Below are 20,799 nucleotides of genomic sequence, written 5' to 3' on the forward strand. Positions count from 1 at the left end.
CTTGAAACTAAGCCGGCCGAAAAATCGCGCTCCATCGTTTTCCTCGGAGAAGAGAGGGAGGGGGATGTGAAAGCAGCGGGAGTTTGGAGATGAGAACAGGGATTCCAGGAAGGATAACTTCATTTCCTTTAGAGTTTACTCCAGGACAGCTTCAAAGACGCGGTCCGGGGCCTCCGTTTGTGTTTGCATACGGAGATGTGAAAGAGCGAGAGACAAATGGTTTGACCTCTGACCCTCTGCCATTCCATCGCTGCGTCCAACGTGACACAGTTTTGACACGTTTTACTACTAGAAATCTTGACAAATGAAACGTCCTCAAACTATTTTTGTTTAAACAATATCTTAGAATAAGATCTGATAATAATATTTTAGATGAGAACTGAACTGAGCTGGACGAGGACTTCACAGCTTTCTCCAGAGATGCTTTATAGCGGCATTGAACTCATTTCATAATTGATGAACTTTACACAGATATTGAACTGAACTGAGTCAACACTGAACTGACTTCAGCTGAACAATGACACTATTGTCTTTTGAGAGCCGCTTTACAGCAGAACTGAACTCTGTTTGCATCCGTGATCATTTCTTTCCTGCGTATTACAGTAAAGCTGCATATGAATAATTTTCATTACATAAAATATTACTTTTAAAATGAGTAAAAAGTCACCTGAGAGACACAATAAAAGGTTAAAGCCACTTTAATCCCTCCTTTAAAACTGATTGTTTTCATTTTATACCTCATTTCCTCTGCTATTGCTGGGCGTGGAGCAATCTCACGATTTTATGAATGACGGCAATGGTGTGTCCAAACAAACGGAGGCTGTCCGAGAACATGTGGCAGATGGGGAATGTCCTGTAGACATACGCTCTAATGACAACTGATTAGCTACAAATGCCTCTTATTCCCCATCTGTGCAGTGAACTTTAAATCAAACGATTACGGGTGAATATTTACTTATGAAGAGAGGAGGCTGCCCAACAAATACCCTCACAGGATCTATATATGAAGCATTTATGGCAATCAATAAAACATATATAGTCCAAAAACAGTGCAAAGAAGGAAAATGGCAATGCAGGATGATACAGAAATCAGAAATGTGGTTAAGGAAGATTTTTTTATGAGGTGAAAATGGGAAACGGTGCAGATCTGAATTTGCATCGTCCACATTAAAGAGAAAATTTCACTCAAAAATTACAATTATTTTTTTTACTCACCATCACGCCGTTCCAAACCTGTGTGACTCTTTCTTCTGTGAAACAACAAAAGAAGAATGTTTGATTTTGAAATGATGACAGAATTTTTTTTTTTAAAGCTACACTGTGTAGGATTTTCTCCCATCTAGCGGTGAAATTGTTTATGACTACCAACTGAATATTACTTTCTAGCCCCTCCCATTCCGAGGGCGTTTTAACTTCTACGGTGGCCGTATTATTTCAAATCTCCCGGCAGTCATGAGTAATCCCCCCCTCGCATTCGTCACGGCGTCACTGAGTGTAAAAACGTGAAAGGCGAAGCTTGAATTTCCAGGTATGTCCCTCTTTGGCACATGTATTTTCAAGATGGAGGCGTAACATGGCTGCCGCCATTCGAGCGACTCGCTCGTATATATTCTAAATGGCAGATTCTACGCTTACGATAATACTTGATTAGTTGGTAGAAGTAATTACACATTAATGAGCACATATCATTTTAAAAGAACAAAGTGTTTTTTGCTAAGAATCAACTTTAAAAATTACACAGTGTAGCTTTAAGGTGAACTCTCTCTTTAAGAGCAGAGGAAATCTTCACTTACTTCATTTCGATGGTCCACTTTATACATTCTACTATAAGTAACTTCGCAACTACATGTCAACTAACTCTCATTACAGTATTAGTAGACTGTTAGGTTAGGGTTCGGGTTAGTAGAATAAGTTGACATGTACTTGCAAAGTTATTTATAGTCAGTAGAAAGTCTGTTGGTGGAGCATCACAATAAAGAGTTAGCAGATATTAAGCAGACAGTCTACTAATACTCTAATGACTGCTAGTTGACATGTAGTTGCAAAGTTACTTACAGTTAGTAGAATGTTTAAAGTGGAACATCGAAATAAAGTGTTGCCAAATCTCCTTAATGCATTCTTGAAGATACTTGTGAAGCATCTGTTTCTACTTTTACAAATGCAACTGTGACACTCAAACATTTAGCGAGTCCAAATTACTGTTGTACTCACTTGACCCGTGTCGGCACATTAAATCACACTTTGTTGGTTCCTTGCTTCTCATTGGCCGCCTGCAATGTTCTTCATGTAATCTGGAGGCCCTGACAAGACTTTCATGATTTATGATTTTCCTTGCTTCTGTCACAGGGAATATTGCATTCCTTGAGTGTAGTTTCATAGACGCCCCAGGTCAGATTTTACTGTTACACGGCCTTTATTCACAGAACAACTTATATTTTAGGAAAGGTCAATGTACAAGGATCCACAACACATCTGTAAAGAAACACTCATATATTCTCTTTAAAAAATGTAAAAATGTAGTTTTGTTTTTATTTCTATATTTTAAGTTTTCAGTTTAAGTTTTAGTCATTATGTTGTTGCATTTGCCATTTTTATTAGTTTTCTATTTAGCTTTATTTTTTTATATATTTTTTAAGTAATTTTATACTTACACTTATATCAGTTAGTCAGCTAAGTTCTTTAAGTTTTTCATTTATTAATTTAATTTAATTTAATTTAATTTAATTTAATTTAATTTAATTTAATTTAATTTAATTTAATTTAATTTAATTTAATTTAATTTTGGCTTGATTTAAATTACCGAAATGATTTTCAACAGTTTTAGTCAACCAGTCAACACTGGTTATACATAAATATAAACCAGTTTATTAACAGTCACACATTTTGATGAGACTCGTCCTCTTTGAGGAAACTCTCGGTTTTTAACCAGCAGTTTAAAAAGACGGTTCTCGAAGGCTATAATTTTTTATTTTTTATCAGTGCTTCCAAAGCATTGATTGTTTTCCAGTGAACTTGTACTCTGAGCCGGCACTTTCCTTCAAGCAATCTTCCCACCTTTGTATCTTTACCTCCCGGCTACTGGAGATAGATATCAGCTCCAACCCCGCCTCTCCTGTCATCCTACATTTGAAACATCTTTTCCTCTTTGCAATTTGATTAAAAACTCATGCTGACACAGGAGACAGGAGAGCGGGGACGGCACCTTGAAAGCAGTCCTCCAAACCACTGCTTTGCTTCAGTGTCACCCGTCATTCTGCACAAGTGACCCATGAGTAAGTGACTCAGTCAAATCCAGTTTGCTTCCCCCATGCTGCACTGACTTTCTTCATTCATTTGTCCTGAAACACTTAAAAACAGACACAGCATCATCCTAGGCTCAGTGTTTCCTTTGGATAGGATGAGTTGGTAGGCTATGGAACACCAAAGCGCTCAAGAACCAGCAGTTTGCTGAGTGATATTGGATAATACTGAGGGGTCTGGTTTAATTTAAAGTCTCTTCTCTTTACCTTCTGCAGGAGACAATGGCCAGTCCAGTCCGAATCCAGACAGACAGCGCTGTCCTTCAGCCGCCGCGCTCCACAGGCTTCATCGAGAGCTCGCTGGCCCTTCTCAAGCGAGAAGATGGCGTTGTGCAAACCTCAGACATGGTCGACCACAAACCCCGTCTCGACGACTCTGACCGAGGCCATCCGGGACTCTATCTGTCCTGCTTCGACATGCTGTTCACCGAGGACACAGCCTGGCTGGTGAGGCTGCCGGATTCCTCCACGCCTGAGGCCGGGTCCAGACTGGAGTCGTGTCAGGAGCCGGAGCAGTGTCCCGTGATCGACAGCCCCGGCCTGGGAAGCTCCCCGCTGTCTCCCACCCTGGAGGAACAGGTGGAGGAGAGGTCTTTAGAGCAGGTGCAGAGTCTGGTAGTGGGAGAAGTTCTGAAGGACATCGAAACAGCGTGTAAACTCCTCAACATCACACCAGGTGAGAGAATACAGACTTTTATGTTGGTTAATGAAGCTGCGGAACCATTCCAATAAATAAAAAAAATAAAGAAATGATTTTTGTATTATAAGAACATATAAATATTTTTCCAATATTAAAATAATATTTTTATTAATTAAATATATAAGTAATTAAATCAATTAATTATTAAAAATGAATAATGATGAATTAAATATTTACATTACAAATGATTATTATTTAATATTCGCATTATATTAATATGTTCTTTATATATATATATATATATAAAATTAATATATTTATGTTTAAATTATATACATAATTTAAATGTTAAAATATTCATTCTTATATTAATTAAATATATGCATTTTTTAAACACATGCATTTTTTAAATAAAATTTTTTTAAATATACAAATATTTTTAATTTTTATATATATTTAATTAAATATTAATAAAAATTGATTTTTTGAAATATTTCAATTAAATATATATAAATAAATATATATATAAAATTTTATAAACTCTTATATTCATTAAAGAAGATATATACACATATATAATTAAAAGAAAATAGAAATTTTGTTTAAATAAAATTAAAATGTTATTTAAAAATAAATGTTAAATTAAAAATAAACAATAAAGAAATGTTGTATTATACTATTTATATCTATACTATTTAAATGTTCAAACACTGAACATTTCATTAATTAAACATTAAAGATAAATAAATATATAAAATGTACATTAATCTTTTTGGGGCAAAATTGTAAAATGTGTAAAAAACTGTATAAATGTCTTGCATTCAAAACTTTCACACTAATGTGTTTAATGTTTATGTTAAATAAAGATGTTTAGGCGAGAGTAGCATGCGGACAGTCACACATTTACACTGGTATAGCTCATTCATTATGATTAAATTAAGATTAGATTCAGGTTGTGAGAAAAAACAGGGAGGATCATCTGACATACAAGTGTACTGTGAATTCACATTAGATTCAGATTATTACGCCAAGCGATCCCAACAATAATATATAACAGAAACAAATTAAGATCTGATATTTATGCAAAAAATTTAGACAAATTTACATTTTTAAAGGGTTATGTTCGAACAGAGAAGCTATATTAGTCATATAAATAACAAAGATATGATAAAGGTCATATATTTATTTATACATATAGTTATATAGTTATTAATATATTAATAACAGGTCAAATATATTAATCAATCAAAGTCAAATAGCCAAATTTAGCAAACAACCTATGTTAATAACACTATGCTTAATACATCTTATGACACATCTTACTCACAGGCGCGGCATTAAAACATAACACGCCGAAATTATCATGACACTTATTCAAATGAACAGCTCACCATCAATCACGTATGGTCAACGTGAGTGACAGGCAGCTCTGGGTTATGATTGAGCCGTGCAAACAGTCATTATGAAACTGTTAGAAAAGGTCTTTGACTGAGCCGGCCCTGAAGGCAGCTGAAAGTATCTCCACCAGGATCTGCTAATCCTCCGGGGTTTCACTAATGTACCGAGAGCTTTGTTGCACCAAACCCCTCCCGTATAACGATGATGAGAAAGCAAACATTCAAACATGTCTCGCAGATATTGTTTTTAAAAATAGCCATGCATCGTAAAAAATAACTTCAGAACTGGCTTTAATCGCATGTGACATGTCACGTTGCGTTTGATTTATTGATTTGTCCTTATTTTATGTACGCACTCACATAATTTGCGGTATCATGCTCAATTTTGCGTCTTTATAAAGTCACACCACCTTGCGTAAACATCCATCCCCACTGTTTGCTCTTCTCAATGTCGCTTTCCTTCACTAACTCTCTATAAGACCTTCCAAAACATTTTGGAGTCTGTCCAAAAAGCTGTCCCAACAGTGTGCTTCGTCAGAGGTGGTTGGACCGATCAAGATGAGTGACTTCTAATCTGATCTGATCTGATCTTTCAGACCCGATGGAGTGGAATTGTGGGAACGTTCAGAAGTGGCTGTTATGGACGGAGCATCTCTACAGGCTTCCGCAGGTGGGAAAGGCCTTCCAAGACCTGGATGGGAAAGATTTATGTTCCATGAGCGAGGAAGACTTCCGACAGCGTTCGCCACAGTGCAGTGAAACATTACATGCACATCTGGATATATGGAAATCAGGTGAAACATTCGGATCAGTATGCGTTGTACTAAGTCGACGCTGGACTTGCACTGAGCACTGCATGCAAAGAACTGTTTGAATTCAGGGTTGTGCAAAATATAAAATATGCAAATAAAAATGAACTCCCTTTCGTGATTCGTCAGTGTGAATTTGAATTAAATTGTCCCAGCAGGAAAGTTGAATGTCGGGAAGTAAAGCTTTCTACATTGTTATATTGAAATACAATTTAGTGACAGTGTTGGGTTACACTTTATTTTGTAACACGTTATTTATATAGTAATAACTATAAATTATGCATAATTACATGCAATTAACCCTAAACCAAACACTCATCCTAACCCTAACCCTATAGTAAGTACATGCATGCAGTTAATTAGTGTTACTCAGTACTTAAATATATAACTACACTGTAACACTGACACCTTAAAATACCTGAGTATTATTAATTAACTACATGTACTTACTATACGGTTAGGGTAGGATTTGGGTTTGGTTGAGGGTTAGTTGCATGTAATTACACATATTTTACTGTTATTACTATGTAACGTAACATTTGACACTGTAACATAAAGTGTAACACAGTGTTGTTATTGTTAACTAAAACTGTTACATTTTTATGTTAATTAAAATAAAGCTGTGTTACACTTTATTTTAAAGTGACGTATTACATTGTACTTACTCAAATACTTGTACATTGTTACATTGTAGTTACATTGTACTCAAGTACTGAGTAATATAAACTAACTACATGCATTTACTATAGTTATGATTAGGATCTGGTTTAAGGGTTAGTTAGTTGTAATTATGCATGTGTTACACAAGTTACACGTGTAGTAACGTGTAACTTCGTCACCTTAAGTGTTACCTTAAGCTGGAATAAAATATAGATTTTTATTTTTATAAAAAATATTTTTTTAAATGTTTGCATTGGCAATTAACTGATATACAGCACATAATAAAAGTAGTAAAACTAAAACTAAAATAAAAAAATAAATAAAAGCGATTTCAAGATATTAATTTTGAAGAATAATACCCATTTATTCGCTTATTTGTAGAATGCATTTTAAGACCCATTTCCTTAAGTTAAGAAATACTGTCAAAGCAATTAACATAGTTTATTAATGTAACATTTACAGGTAATCAATAAAAACCACTTGTAGCAGCTCTATGAATTTATTTCCATTCCCTTTTAATTCCACTCGCTTATATTCACCATTTTGCATCCTGTTTGAAACTGTTTTTTTTTAATTCAGAAATTGTACTATCATCTTGGACGTTGCATGTGTGTATTTATGCTGTATTTCTCATTTCTTTGTGCATTCAGCTGCCTGGATGAAGGAAAAATGTTCAGGTGGAGAGACCAGGATGAGAGGTACGTCACACACTCATATCAGCCAGAAACATCACTGTAAACTAGTCAAGTCAAGTCACCTTTATTTATATAGCGCTTTTTACAATACAGATTGTATCAAAGCAGCTTTACAGTGATAACAGGAAAATAATACAACAAAGTTTGTTTCTAGAAGAAAATTGCGTCATCGTCCACCTTAAGTAAGGCAGATCAATAATATTGTTGAATATTAAATGTTCCCAACTAAGCAAGCCAGAAACTAAACTACACAGACGATGCTAAAATACAGAACAATACCATGGCATTATTACCTTACAAATCTACCATGGACTGACCAGAAAAGAACAGCAAAGAGTTGTTATTGTCAGGTAATGATTAACCAGTCCAGATCAGATCGATTAATGCCAATAAACAAAAGAGGTAATCGTGAGACATTTTCAATACAGAATTTCCAATGATATGTATTCAAATATTGATGCTTACAATAGTCATATCATATACCATGTTATTTCCATGGCAGTGTTGATATTGTTAACTAAAACTAACCAAAAAATGAAGACGTTTTTTCTTTGTGTTTTTCGCGTGTTGTTCACACAGATCCACGAAAGCGTCTAAAAACGCTGTATTCTGCTGCCAGGCCAGTAGATGGCGATCACTTTGTAAAGAAACACTATGCGCCTGTAGACTGAACACGTAATACGCATGTGCGTGATGTCACGGTTTCACAAATTCACGTTTTTGTAGTTTACACAGAGACGATAGCGGTATCGTTTTCAAAAACTTTCAGACCCCGAAGACGCCGTTGTCGTGTAAAGCTAAAACAGAATCAAATGTAAATATTAGATGAAAAACTTAAACGTGAGGGAATATGTGAAAAGTTACATTGGCAACTAACTGAAATAAAATAAGTTTAATTTGAAGTATTAAAATTAATAAAAAATAACTTCATAAAAAAAATACCAAAAAAATTAAGCAAAACAGAAATAGGAAAAAATGTATAACAGAAACAAAAAGTAATACAAATGACCATTTTTATATTTTCAGTTCCATTTTTAGTTTAAGCTTTAATAATTTGATGTAAATGAAAATAAAAAAAACTAGTTCAAAATATGAATTAATACAGTAATAGTATATAAATAATCCTGCTAAAATAATAATATTTTTTTGTAATTGTAGGATGAACACACATATAATCTGAAGAACAGCAGACCAGAATAGCAGTGATTTCAGACATCAGTTTGTTAGTGCAAATGTATTATTTGCATAAACAGACAAGATTAAATCGGTATCGTTCTTGATTTAAGTTTTTCAAGAATCAGATTTGCTCTAACTGTACCGTAAGCAAACTATGTGACAAACCAAACCAAAACTCTCCATTAGAATCAATGAAGAGATGTGAAATGAATGACTAAAACATGCGAGACAGTTTCATTTCCTTTTGAGTGTCACATGCACATCCAGTTTAGATGGAATATGAATGTATTTTTATTAAATGGACACGTTTACAGTTTATGTCAAGTTCAGGCTTACAACCAGGGTTTGGTGTTATTAGGGTTGCCAACTGTCCCGTATTAGCCGGGACGTCCCGTATTTTGGGCCTAATTTATGGCCATGTCCCGTTTTTTGACAAGCCGGACTCGTCTCGCGCTAACGGTAGCCTAATTCCTACCGTTCAAGTTTTGATTTCGGCAAATCAATTTTGGCGAATGCAAACAACGTGATTATTGTTCATGAGTCCAACATCCAGCGATGCAAGAAAACATGTAATCTACCTGAGGGAATAATATGCTCAAAAAACATTTCTGATTATTATTAATGTTTAAAACAGTTCCCCCCCCCCCCCCCCCCCCCCAGGATTCTTTGATGAATATAAAGTTCATAAGAGATTTATTTGAAATAGAAAGCTTTTGTAACATTATAAATGTCTTTACTGTCACTTTTGATTAATGTAATGCATCCCTGCAGAATAAAAGTAGGCAATTTCTTTCTTTAATTTTTTTCAAAAAAAAAAAAATCTTACTAACCCCAAACTTTTGAACTGTGAGCCTAGTGTATAATGTTAAAAAAAACTTTCTATTTTAGATAAATGCTGTTATTTTGAATGATGGTTTGTTTGTAATGTGACATTTTTTTTATGTATGACATTAAAATTATTTTTAGAATTAAATTGTGCATAAATAGGTTAAGCAATACAAATGTGTTTATGTCTGATAACCTTTTAAACACATGCTTAACTGCAGACACTGTAATGGCGTACACTGTGTGATACAGTGCAAATATTTTGAGATTTTCCTATAAAGAACCACGATAGTCCCGCATTTTCCTTTACTGAAGTTGGCAACCCTAGGTGTTATTCACCCATCATTTCCCTCTGGTTAAGCTTAGGTTTAGGTGATAGGATTAGGACTACATTTTCAAACAGAAATGTCTTACTGTGACTGTGTCTGTGTGTGTTGTCTGGCAGAAGGTGAAGAGCTGTGGTCAGAAGCAGATTCGTCTTGTTCTGGTCAGCCGATCCACCTGTGGCAGTTCCTCAGAGAACTTCTCCTCAAACCTCACAGTTACGGACGCTGCATCCGCTGGCTGAATAAAGACAAAGGTGAGCCGCTCTTCGGCACAATAAAGATACACAATAATAGGCAGTCTTGGATGCTGATGATAGGTCAGAAAAATGGGACTTTTTGGATGCTTAAACCATGGTACTCCAAGGTATTTCCAAAAATACCATACTACAATCTTAAAAATAAAGGTTCTTTATTGGCATCAATGGAATCTTTTCATTCCACAAAACATTATTTTTGTTTAAAGTGCTTCTTTAGACTCTTAAAATGTTCTTCATACTAAGAAGAAATGGTTATTTGAGGAACCCATGTATAGCATCACTGCAAAAACACCCTTGTTTGGTTTGCTAGTATAAAGTTACTTACCTAATGCCATACCGGATCTGTGTCTTCACAGGGATCTTCAAGATCGAAGACTCCGCTCACGTGGCTCGTCTCTGGGGTTTGAGGAAGAACCGTCCGGCTATGAACTATGACAAACTCAGCCGCTCGATTCGGCAGTACTATAAAAAGGGCATCATCCGCAAGCCAGACGTCTCGCAAAGACTCGTCTATCAGTTTGTCCATCCGGTATAATGAGATAGTGAACTCAGAACTATACGAACTGACAAACCCTCCTACACTTTTCTTGCTTTATTTTGGAGATTATTCCTGGGTTTCGCACAACAGCGAAACCAAGAAAAATGTAAGAAAGTTCAATCATTTTCTAAGTATAAGATATAACTGTGCTTGGAAACGTCCGATATAAACTTGCACTCTTTTTAAAAACACTTGTGTGTCTGTTTAACACTCTTAAACCATTAAAGGGAGAAACTACAGCCGAACTCATAGATGATTCAAACGTTGAATATGGTTTTCTGAAATGTTTTGTTTAAATATATGCATTATCCAATTAAATATGCACCAATTTGCATACATTTCCAGAACAGAAATCTGTACATTGGACAAAGCCAGGTTCAAAAATCTTGTTTGATTTTGTTGACATATTAGATTTAAAGGTTTTACATATGGGGTTTTGGGCCTTATTTTACCCCTCTGTAAAAATCTTTAGAACATAGATAGGAATAAAATGGTAAAGTTTGGAGTATGTAAGTGATACTGAAGTAAAGTTTTATATGGAAGCTTTTTTCCAGCACTAAAAAAAAAAAAAAAGGTTATTGCGAAAAAAATTGTTTTTAAAGATAAATACATCTCACAATTCTGACTTCCCACTTTAGTTTAGGGTCCAATTCTCTCTAACTAGTTGCTTATTAGCATGCATATTACTAGGATATTGTCTGTTTATTACTGTAAAGCACATATGAATGCCTTATTCTGCATGACCTTATTCTATATCCCTTAATCCACCCAATACCTAAACTTAGTAACTACTTTACTAACTATTAATAAGCAGTAATTATGAGTTTATTGAGGCAAAAGTCATCATATAGTTAATAAGTTAATAGTGAGAATTCGACCCTAAACTAAAGTTTGACCCTGACTTATTTTCTCAGAATACAGTTATATAACTCTAAAAAATAAAGGTTCTTTATTGCCATTAATGGTTCCATAAAGAACCTTTGACATCCGTGGAACCATCCATTGCACAAAAGATTCTTTATATCAGAAAAAGTTTCTTTAGGTTTTTCAAATGTTCTTCAAACCATTTAAATATGGTTCTTTTCATAACTGTTCAGGGAAAGGTTCTTTGAGGAACCCAGAATGATTCTTCTATGGCACTGCTGTGAAAACCCCCTTTTGAAACCTTTATTTTTAAGAGTGAAACTCGCAATTCTTACTTTTTCCCTCAGAACTGAGTGATATAAACTCGCAATTGCGATCTATAAAGCAAGTGATAATCTTTCTTAGAATTGCCAGTTTAAATCGCGAAATGCTGACTTTATAACACGCAATTGTCAGATTAGAATATATTAAACTATATCTCGCAATATGGGGGGGGGGGGGGGGGGGGGGGCAGAATTGTGAGATTGTGAGTCGCAATTATCTTTTAAAATGTTTTTTTATTATTATTATTCCGTGTCGTTAACAAGCTTCCATAGATTTCTGACTAAGTGCAGAAGAAAAAAAACTCACAGCTTTTATGTATAGCTATGTATTGTAATGAAAATCTAAACATGTTATGGAAGCAAAATAGCCCACAATCTCACAATTGACCAGTGCATAAAAAACACTGTTTTGCCTATAATGTCTTGCCTCGAACGTGGTTTCAGCTTTGCACTGTTACTTCATGGATAAATGTTGATGTTTAACCGTAGCACTTCGGTTAAAATAAAAGAGATTTAGTATATTCTTTAAAGTATGTTACAGGTTCCTCGCCAGGTCTGTCTATCTTCTGATCCTCAAACACAAGCGTGTGAAGGATCGTGTGAATGTGCCAGCGTGTCTCTGAGCAAACCTTCATTTCTCTGCCCATGATTTGCAGTGGAAAGGCCAAGAGTTTGCGTTAATCTCTGCCTGCCACCCAACAAACATCCCCTTTTTTCTGGTTTGTAATTAATTACACTGCAAACCTTTCAAGTGTGTCCATGTGAACTTTCTCCACTTTCTTCAATAATCGGCCAGCTTTGCACACCTCCATCATCACGTCACGTTTTATACTGATGCAAATGAGGGCTTACCGAGCCTCACGTCTGTGTTCTCACACTGTATCTGTCACGTGTGTGTGTGTTGGAACTGTTAATTGACACATGCTTAAATCAGGAAGTCCGAGTTACGGAGCCTGAGGAGGTTTGGTTTCTATTGTGGCTCTTGTATTTTTGTAAATCTATTGTGAAGTCTAATCTCAAAGAGTCACTGGACTCAAATGTCAGCATTACGAAATATGATCCGTACTCTTACAGTTATACCAGAACTGAAAGGCAATTTTTTTTCCATGTACATTCAGTTGTTGTTCTTCATGCATTTTGCCTAAGTTTCTTTATTAAATATTCATTTTTCATTTTTCAGTCTCCTGTATTTCACTTGTTCTTTTACTATGCAATCATAATTTTTTCACTATAGGATGTTTAACACTTTTTTTTAGAATGGTATATATATACACATAAAAAAAAGGGGGTATGAATGAATCAAAAACATGTCCACATTTCACCCCAAACGAAATAATTAAAATAAATAATCTTGCATAAATAAATAAATAAATAAATAAAAAGCCTACTATTTGACAGCTTTCATGACAATTAATATTCCACCCACATTCTCATTACCAAATTGCATCCAGATATTTTACATTTAAGTTTGTTACTTTTTTTTCTATTGAGATGTAAATAAAATAAAAAGTAATTTAGTAATAATAATGTTTTTATTAGAATATTTTTATTTCATTATTTAATTAGTCTAATAATACTTATGTTTGTTTTATATTGTATTATAATTTATGTAAAAATAAAATAAAATAAAAAGCGTTAAGAAAAATATTACAGCCTTTATCTATTGATTTTAGGGCGAACTATGACCGATTTACTCTATATTATAGTGCACTATAAACAGTAAAGTAAAGGTCTTCTGCAATGCTGACCTCTAGTGGTGACCCAAAGCTTTGGAATCATTTGCATTTGTCTCAGATTTTTATTGTGAACTTGAATGGAACAGTTACTACACTGACATGAAGAGTAGAACACATCAGTCCAGTCTAAACATACAGTATATACACACACACACACACACACACACACACACACACACACACACACACACACACACACACACACACACACACGTCACCTTCTCCATCCTGCTCTTAAAGATGCAATCCATACCGGTTGAGCCAGAGTGAGCTCCCACACTTAGAACAAAGCTTCAGTGTTGAAAACATGACAAATTAAATTATTATTATTGTTGCGCTACAGTAAGGAGTTTGCCTACTGAATAAGTTATTGTTAAAAGACATTTCCATTTACATAAAGAGACAAAAAGGCAGAAGAAATACTTAAAAGCATTTGAACATACTTTTCAATAGCATGTGCCCAGAGATCAATGTGAACCACACAGTTCAATGGTCATGAAATCATAACTAATATCCTAAGTCCAAAAAAATTCTGAAGAAAATAAAATAAATAAATAAAAATTTCATTTTTAAAATCACAATTTACTCAAAATAAAATAAAATAAATGATTACAAAAATGCACTACATAAACTAAACTTATTTTTCTTTTAGAATTTCAGTTATGATTCATTCTGGATTTATTCCACATAAAGACAAAAATTCCATCAGCAATCCTTTAGAATGAGGATATTTAAAAAAGTTTCCCTTCTCCATTATTCTCCAGTCTTTAAAGTGAAAGCTTACAATTTGTTCACAGGCTCTTTACATGTTCTTAAAATGGGGAAACCAAAATATAAAAAAAGAGAAGAAAAACATGGAAATGTGCATTTAATGTGTTTTGAGGCATAATTTGCACTTAGATGAAAAAAATTGACAAAAATCCAGATGCATCTCGCATTAAAGCCAACATATATTCAAAACGGACTATATTTACTTTGTTAACACATATTTCTAGTGCACAATTTATTCAGAAAAATACATTATAAAATGCTCCACCTCTACATCAACTCTCCTTGACGAATGATGTCACCATCCCTTTCAATTTTAAACCCCTCCCCTCCAACCACATAGATCCATTCTGGTATGTAACGCCCACTTTTCACATCAAATTAGCATAAAATCAAGTCCCGCCCTAAATTTGTTCTCATTGAATATCTTGTTTAACACATAAATATGTCAGATTATGTAAGCGAAATTCATGTTCACTAGGTTCAACAGAACATTCCACTTCAAAATAAAAGTCTAGTATACATTGCACAGCTGATTCTTGCTATGCTAGGCTTCATGGATGTCAGTATGTTAATATTGTTACAGGAGACCATACGCGAACACATGTCGGCAGCACAATAATAACTCATACTGAACATGGCTACATAGATGCACAGAATCATTCCCTGCTCTCGCTGGGATCTGATATGGGTTTTCAATGCTGTAGGGTTTTTTCGCTACGGTATTAAGAAAATGCTGCGTAAAGCGTCTCAGCAAGTCAATCAGGCAAGGAAATGGTTTCTCTGGAATCTCGCATTCGCGCAGTGTGGGGTAAAGTCTTTAAGGCCTTCTTCACCACACAAGGCAACTAAATGGGCTCGACGTAGTTAGCCGGGTACAAGCCTAGCTGACCGCCGTCCAGCCGGCCTTTGCACCAACCCTGCTCGTCCTCATCTTCTAGCTTGATCAGCTCGTCTCCTGGGAAAACATGTTGATGTACAGTTAATACGAGCTGATCAAATGCAAACATATGCACTATTAAGGATGCAAAATGTCTTTCTTTTCACATAATTAATTTTAAACTCAATATTTAATGTCCATTTATTTATCTATTTGGCAAGCGAACAGTGAAATGGCCATTATAAAAACAGCTGAATGTACTTTATCCTTACATATTCAAAACACGACTCGCTATTAGAATATCAGAAGTAAACATTGCTTGAACATTTTCTATTGTTTCATCGTTAGAACGTTTAAACAACATTTTATTCACTGTAAGAAAACAGAAAAAAACAAACAAAATGGAATCCAGGCCTCGACATTATTAACGCTTGTCCAATTTTCCCGAAAAGTGAATTTTTTTGGAAAGTCAAGCGGAAGAGAATTTTCCTTGCTAAGTAGCCTGATTAAAACAAAAAGTTAAAAATAACCTGGGAAGTACAGGAACTTCAAACACCAACAATTTCAGACTAATGATTTTATTACATTCAATGTAATAACAGTGATTAATAATGTATTAACTGTAATAAGGTCAGCGATTTACTAGTCCGAAGGACAAGCACACAAGGCTTAATGTCGAGCCCTGGAATGTTTGGAAAATGTTTATAGAACATAATTGTAGGCTACAGCATGTCCAGAGGACCATAACCAACATATGATATACACTTACACTACTGTTCAAAACCTTTTTTTTTTCTGAAAAAGAAATGAATACTTTTATTCAGTAAGTATGCACTAAATTGATCAAAAGTGACAGTAAAGACATTTATAATGTTACAAAAGGTTTCTATATCAAATAAATGCTGTTCTTTTGAACTTTCTATTCATCAAATAATCATGAAAATAACGTCTCATAGTTTCCACTAAAATATGAAGCAGCACAACTGTTTATTAACTGATAATAATCAGAAATGTTTCTTGAGCAGCAAGTCAGCATATTAGAATGATTTCTGAAGGATCATGTGACACTGAAGACTGGAGTATTTGCATCACAGGAATAAAATTACATTTTAAAATATATTCAAATAGAACAATCTTTACATCTTTTACAGTATTTTTGATCAGCAGCCTTGAGAAAGGCTTCAAAAACATGATTCTCACCAGCTTTAAATGTGAGCTCATCTTGTTCTTGGCCGTCATAGTCATACAGCGCTCTCACTCGCACTCCTTTGCTCTCCTCTTCGAATGGATTTCCATTTGTTTCACTGGCTGGTTGGGCGGCAGGCGGATGCTCATCATCAGACCACTCGGCAGAAAACTGCTGGTTCGTCTCGTAACTGCTCACGCTGGACACGACAACCAGACGGGAGAAGCACAGGTTAGTTTCTCCAGAGGTTAGCGTTAGCAACAATGGAAAACACAGACAGCACAGCGCAGGCAAGGGAAGAGGAGCAGAGGATCTAAGTTGCAGCAGATGTACGTTTACTTACAAAAACAAAGGCAATCCAGAAGGAAACACTCAACGTAACGGCTTCACTAATGCAAAGACAATACAGGACAAAGAGAAGAACCAAACTGAGGGCTTAAATACATGGCTAAATGAGGAACCAAACAAGACTCAGGTGAACATAATCAATTAACCAATGAGTAACCTTAGAAAACGACTAGGAACAGGAACTAAACACAGGAAGGAAACATGGGATTGAAAGGAAAAACAGCCCACACAAAGAACATAACCGTTACAGATATGTCTTATTAGGATGATATATAAATGCTTAGTTTTATGATCAAAGCCCTGTAGTTTTAATTGTGGCAAGCGGGCTGTTGAATTATTAGAAAATAAGCATAATGCGACCACAGCGTGCAGTGGAATTGGCTTATTTTCTAATAATTCAACAGAACAAAGTCAATTATTCCGCTTATACTATGGTTACCACATTATAAGTGATGAGTTACCACTTATAATTGGTCATTAAAACGCTCTTCTGTGAGAAATGTTCAAATCTTAATCTTATCCCACAACTCCAAAAACGGAGGCTTGAGCCATTGATAGTAGACTAATGCAGAGATTATTGCAGTTATTATACAGAGAGAGAGAGAGAGCGAGAGATTAAGCGTGTGTGAGTATCAACAGTGTTCGGGCAGCAGCGTCTCTACTAATAGCGAAACTGTAAGTTTATCTGCTTCAAGAACAGTGCCGTTATTACCTCGCTAGTGAGAAATGTCATGTAGCTTTTAAGTTTCTAAACTATTTTACTGATAAAATCATCAGAGCAGCGCTGACAACATGTTTCTGTGCGAGTGTGTGTCCGTACTGTAGGGGAGCGCGGGGCACAACCTAACGCGGGGCTAGTTGTAACACGCTTGTTTTAAATACTTCCGCACATGCTTGGATGACGAAACTTTGTGTATTTACTAGTTGCCATATCAACACTATATAGAAAAAAAAAATCCGCCAAAATGTTTGTTTTTTTTGGAAGATATCCATAGACATTTATTAAACCATAGCAAAAGTAAATTTCTTACTTAAGTTAATTTTTCATCTCTATTTTTTGTGTTTATTTAAAATAAGACAAATCTGATATTATTTTAATCTCCAAGATGTTATTTAACTGTTGAGATAGTTCTTTAATGCTTCACTAACTAGCAGAAGACACTAGCAGGGTTTAAATCCCAGTTGTGCAGGCGGGGGCATGTTGTAACACTGCGTTACAATGTGCCCCTATTAGAAATATGCTATTATATTCTATACTTTTATTAATTTTATTGAGAAAACGTGAGAAAAAGGTGAATAAAGACTGAGAGTCAATGTTCAAAAATTACTAATTATTTATTTGTTTTGAACTATGTTGTATAGCTGTGTTTTCATGTGTTCGTAGTCAAAACTCAAAAATGAGTTTATATTTAATTATTAAAAATTGCCATTATTTTATATGAATTTTTTTTTTAATTGTATTTTATTTAGAAAATATTTTAGTTTGTTTTGTATATTTTTTTTATTAGATCAGATAACATTTTAAGCTGTCATATGTTATGTTACAATGTGCCCCACACATGTTACAATGTACCCCACCTATGGGGCATGTTGTCACATTTCACTTCCATTCTTTCGGGGTATATCAAGAAAAAAGTATATACTGTATTAATAAAACAAAAACACATAATTGTACTAGACATGTGGGAAAGTAATGTGGGAAAAAATAAATACTCTGAACCATAAGTAGATTTACACAAACTGAGAAAGTCAAAAAGCGTTACTTTGTGCCCCGCTCTCCCCTATGTGTGTGTGCGTTTGAGTGAGCAGGAGAAAGAGACTATGTACTTTACATTAATAATAAAACTTAATTTTGTGGTAAAAAACATGGAAATTGTTTGTCGTTTTTATCGTATTGTTAACTATATTTATTTGCTTGGTCAGTGTCGTTGTGGGTTTTGGTTCTTTTGGTGTTGTAGGCTGTAAGGACTTTTATAACAACTGGCGAAGTGATATGGATCTGTAATGCGGTCAAGACCTGCTGGAACTACTTTAGCCGTCCGTTTCCCTGACAATAACTGCACACCTTAGAACGTTTGTCAGCCAATCAGAATCAAGCATTCAACAGCCTCGTAGTATAATATAGGATGATTGAGAGATGAAAAAATACATTCCTCAAAAGCCTGATGTATCATACTTGATACTAACATTTTAGCATGATTTAAAAAACAACAAAAAAAGATGATAAATGGATAATCAAAGTTGGTTTAGCCCAGTAAATGTTAATCTTGAAATATTAATAACAATCTGAAAGTTATTCTTACATTTACTTTCTAAAAAAAAGTCACGATTTTGCAGCAAAAACATCACGACCTGAAGGAGGATGTTTTTATGATTGTACTAAAACTTACTTGACTTTCACTTGCTATAAATGTATAAACTATCAATCAGATGATAGAAGGCATGTAGTAGATTGTGTGCAACAGGTTTTTTTCAAAGTTGATGATTTAGAGGCCTTAGAAATGTGTGCATCAAATATGATACAGAAGGCTTTATAGGGTTAAATAACACAAAAACCTCTGTACCTGCTCCGGGTTCCAGTCTGCGGTGTGCCCGGATCTACACTATGTGTGACCTGAGTCAACGTGATCCCATCATGGTTCCTCTTCACCTTCTCTTTCTTATTAATAGAGTGGCTCAGTTCTGGGTTGAACTCCTGATTTAGAGACAAGAGGAATTATATGAGAAATACTCAGTAACTGTTAAATAAAATGAACAGTCCTGAGTTACACCAGATACAGATACATTCTCACTGGTCCCACATATGGACTTTACCTCAAACTGTGGCCAGTTCATGTGCATGCCTGGCCCGTGGAGGTTGTTGAACCACTTGAGGTCTTCTTGGGCGCTGGCGGAGGTGATGCTGCGCTCCAGTTCCCGGTAGACTGTGGCATAGCTGTAGAATATGAATTATAGAGTTTATTAAGAGACTAATGACTGATGCAATTTTCTTTCATATGTGCTAATGTATTTCCTATTCACATTTGATCAATTTAATGCATCCTTGCTGAATAAAATATTAATTTCTTTAAAAAATATATATATTACTGACACCAAACATTTGAATAATAGTGCACATCTGCTAAAAGTTTAGTTTGTCAACAGGACACTAGCATATAGATGACATAAAAAATGCATTATGAATGCATTACGTTAATAAAAATAAGTAGACTTCAGACCACCAGGCTTAGGAGAACAGAAATTTCAATGTGTCTGATTTCAAGCTGACCTTTGGCTCTCAGTGAGGTTAAGATGGTGTTTGATATCCAGAAGCACCTCGCGGAGGAAGTTCAGCCGCTTCTCCTCGAACTGCTGGCACGACTCGAACACGACCTCCATGTTCTCCATGTACTGCGGCGTGGACTTGCTGAGCTCATCGAGGGTCTTCTCGTATTTCTCTTTGGCCTGAAACACAAAACAAACGACATCTTAAATCTTCTGACTTGTTGCATAAATATGAGATGTCCCATTTATGTAAATATGAAGAGGTGAGCCAATCATAACAAAGGGTACTCGCATAAAGTTCTAAAATTAAAGCTTGTTAAATTCTAACCCTGTTCAAGTGTCAGAGAGGATGGAAAATGGTCATGTTAAACTAAATAATGACTTTGGTACACAAAACCATGGCATTATAAGTAGACTGCTAAAACAAAGGACCACTAAGATATATATTGTGATGCTTACATTTCCCCCCAAATTCTCATTATCATAATAAAAAAAAAGAATGATAAGATATTGCTGTATTAAAATAACTGTATTATAGTAATTTAAGAATTATCATAGTAATGAGAATAAGAAAAATAAGCTCAAATTAGCTCAAAAGTTAAATGTCCAGACACATTTATGTAATTGATAATTTCTGATGGAAATGTCATTAAAGTAATGACAAAATGCAAACATCTTAATGGCAGGTTTGATTGCTTTATGCAAAATATCTCTATATATTTTTCTTTTAGGGGTGACATGTGAGTTGTAAAGTTAAAGCATGTGTCCATGTTCTTAATTTAATAATATCATTATTTGGGATGGTTTT

The 20,799-nt window shown here is 34.9% G+C and overlaps 2 protein-coding genes across 6 annotated transcripts in view; one reads left to right on the plus strand and one right to left on the minus strand.

The window, feature by feature from the left end:
* Positions 1-11,234, plus strand: part of spdef (SAM pointed domain containing ets transcription factor) — a 17,119-nt gene extending 5,885 nt beyond the window's left edge. Inside the window, exons 2-6 of the mRNA XM_082136509.1 lie at positions 3,516-3,975; positions 5,933-6,130; positions 7,456-7,503; positions 9,947-10,081; positions 10,441-11,234. Of these exons, the coding sequence (XP_081992635.1) occupies positions 3,522-3,975; positions 5,933-6,130; positions 7,456-7,503; positions 9,947-10,081; positions 10,441-10,619 (1,014 nt within the window). The 5' untranslated portion in view covers positions 3,516-3,521 and the 3' untranslated portion in view covers positions 10,620-11,234. The remainder of the gene's footprint in view (positions 1-3,515; positions 3,976-5,932; positions 6,131-7,455; positions 7,504-9,946; positions 10,082-10,440) is intronic.
* Positions 11,235-12,968: 1,734 nt separating this feature from the next.
* pacsin1b (protein kinase C and casein kinase substrate in neurons 1b) overlaps positions 12,969-20,799 on the minus strand; it is a 36,831-nt gene continuing 29,000 nt past the window's right edge. For 4 of the 5 annotated variants that reach the window (XM_082136459.1, XM_082136457.1, XM_082136456.1 and 1 more), the window contains 5 exons: positions 19,996-20,171; positions 19,542-19,662; positions 19,292-19,422; positions 16,394-16,578; positions 13,588-15,271 (listed from right to left, as the gene is read on the minus strand). In XM_082136459.1, coding sequence (XP_081992585.1) covers positions 15,162-15,271; positions 16,394-16,578; positions 19,292-19,422; positions 19,542-19,662; positions 19,996-20,171 — 723 coding nt within the window. In that variant the 3' untranslated portion in view covers positions 13,588-15,161. Of the gene's footprint in view, positions 15,272-16,393; positions 16,579-19,291; positions 19,423-19,541; positions 19,663-19,995; positions 20,172-20,799 lie in introns of all 5 variants that reach the window. The other variant, XM_082136460.1, reaches the window with a different exon arrangement.

Source organism: Leuciscus leuciscus, assembly GCF_965113295.1.
Source record: "Leuciscus leuciscus genome assembly, chromosome: 14".
Taxonomy (NCBI): domain Eukaryota; kingdom Metazoa; phylum Chordata; class Actinopteri; order Cypriniformes; family Leuciscidae; genus Leuciscus; species Leuciscus leuciscus.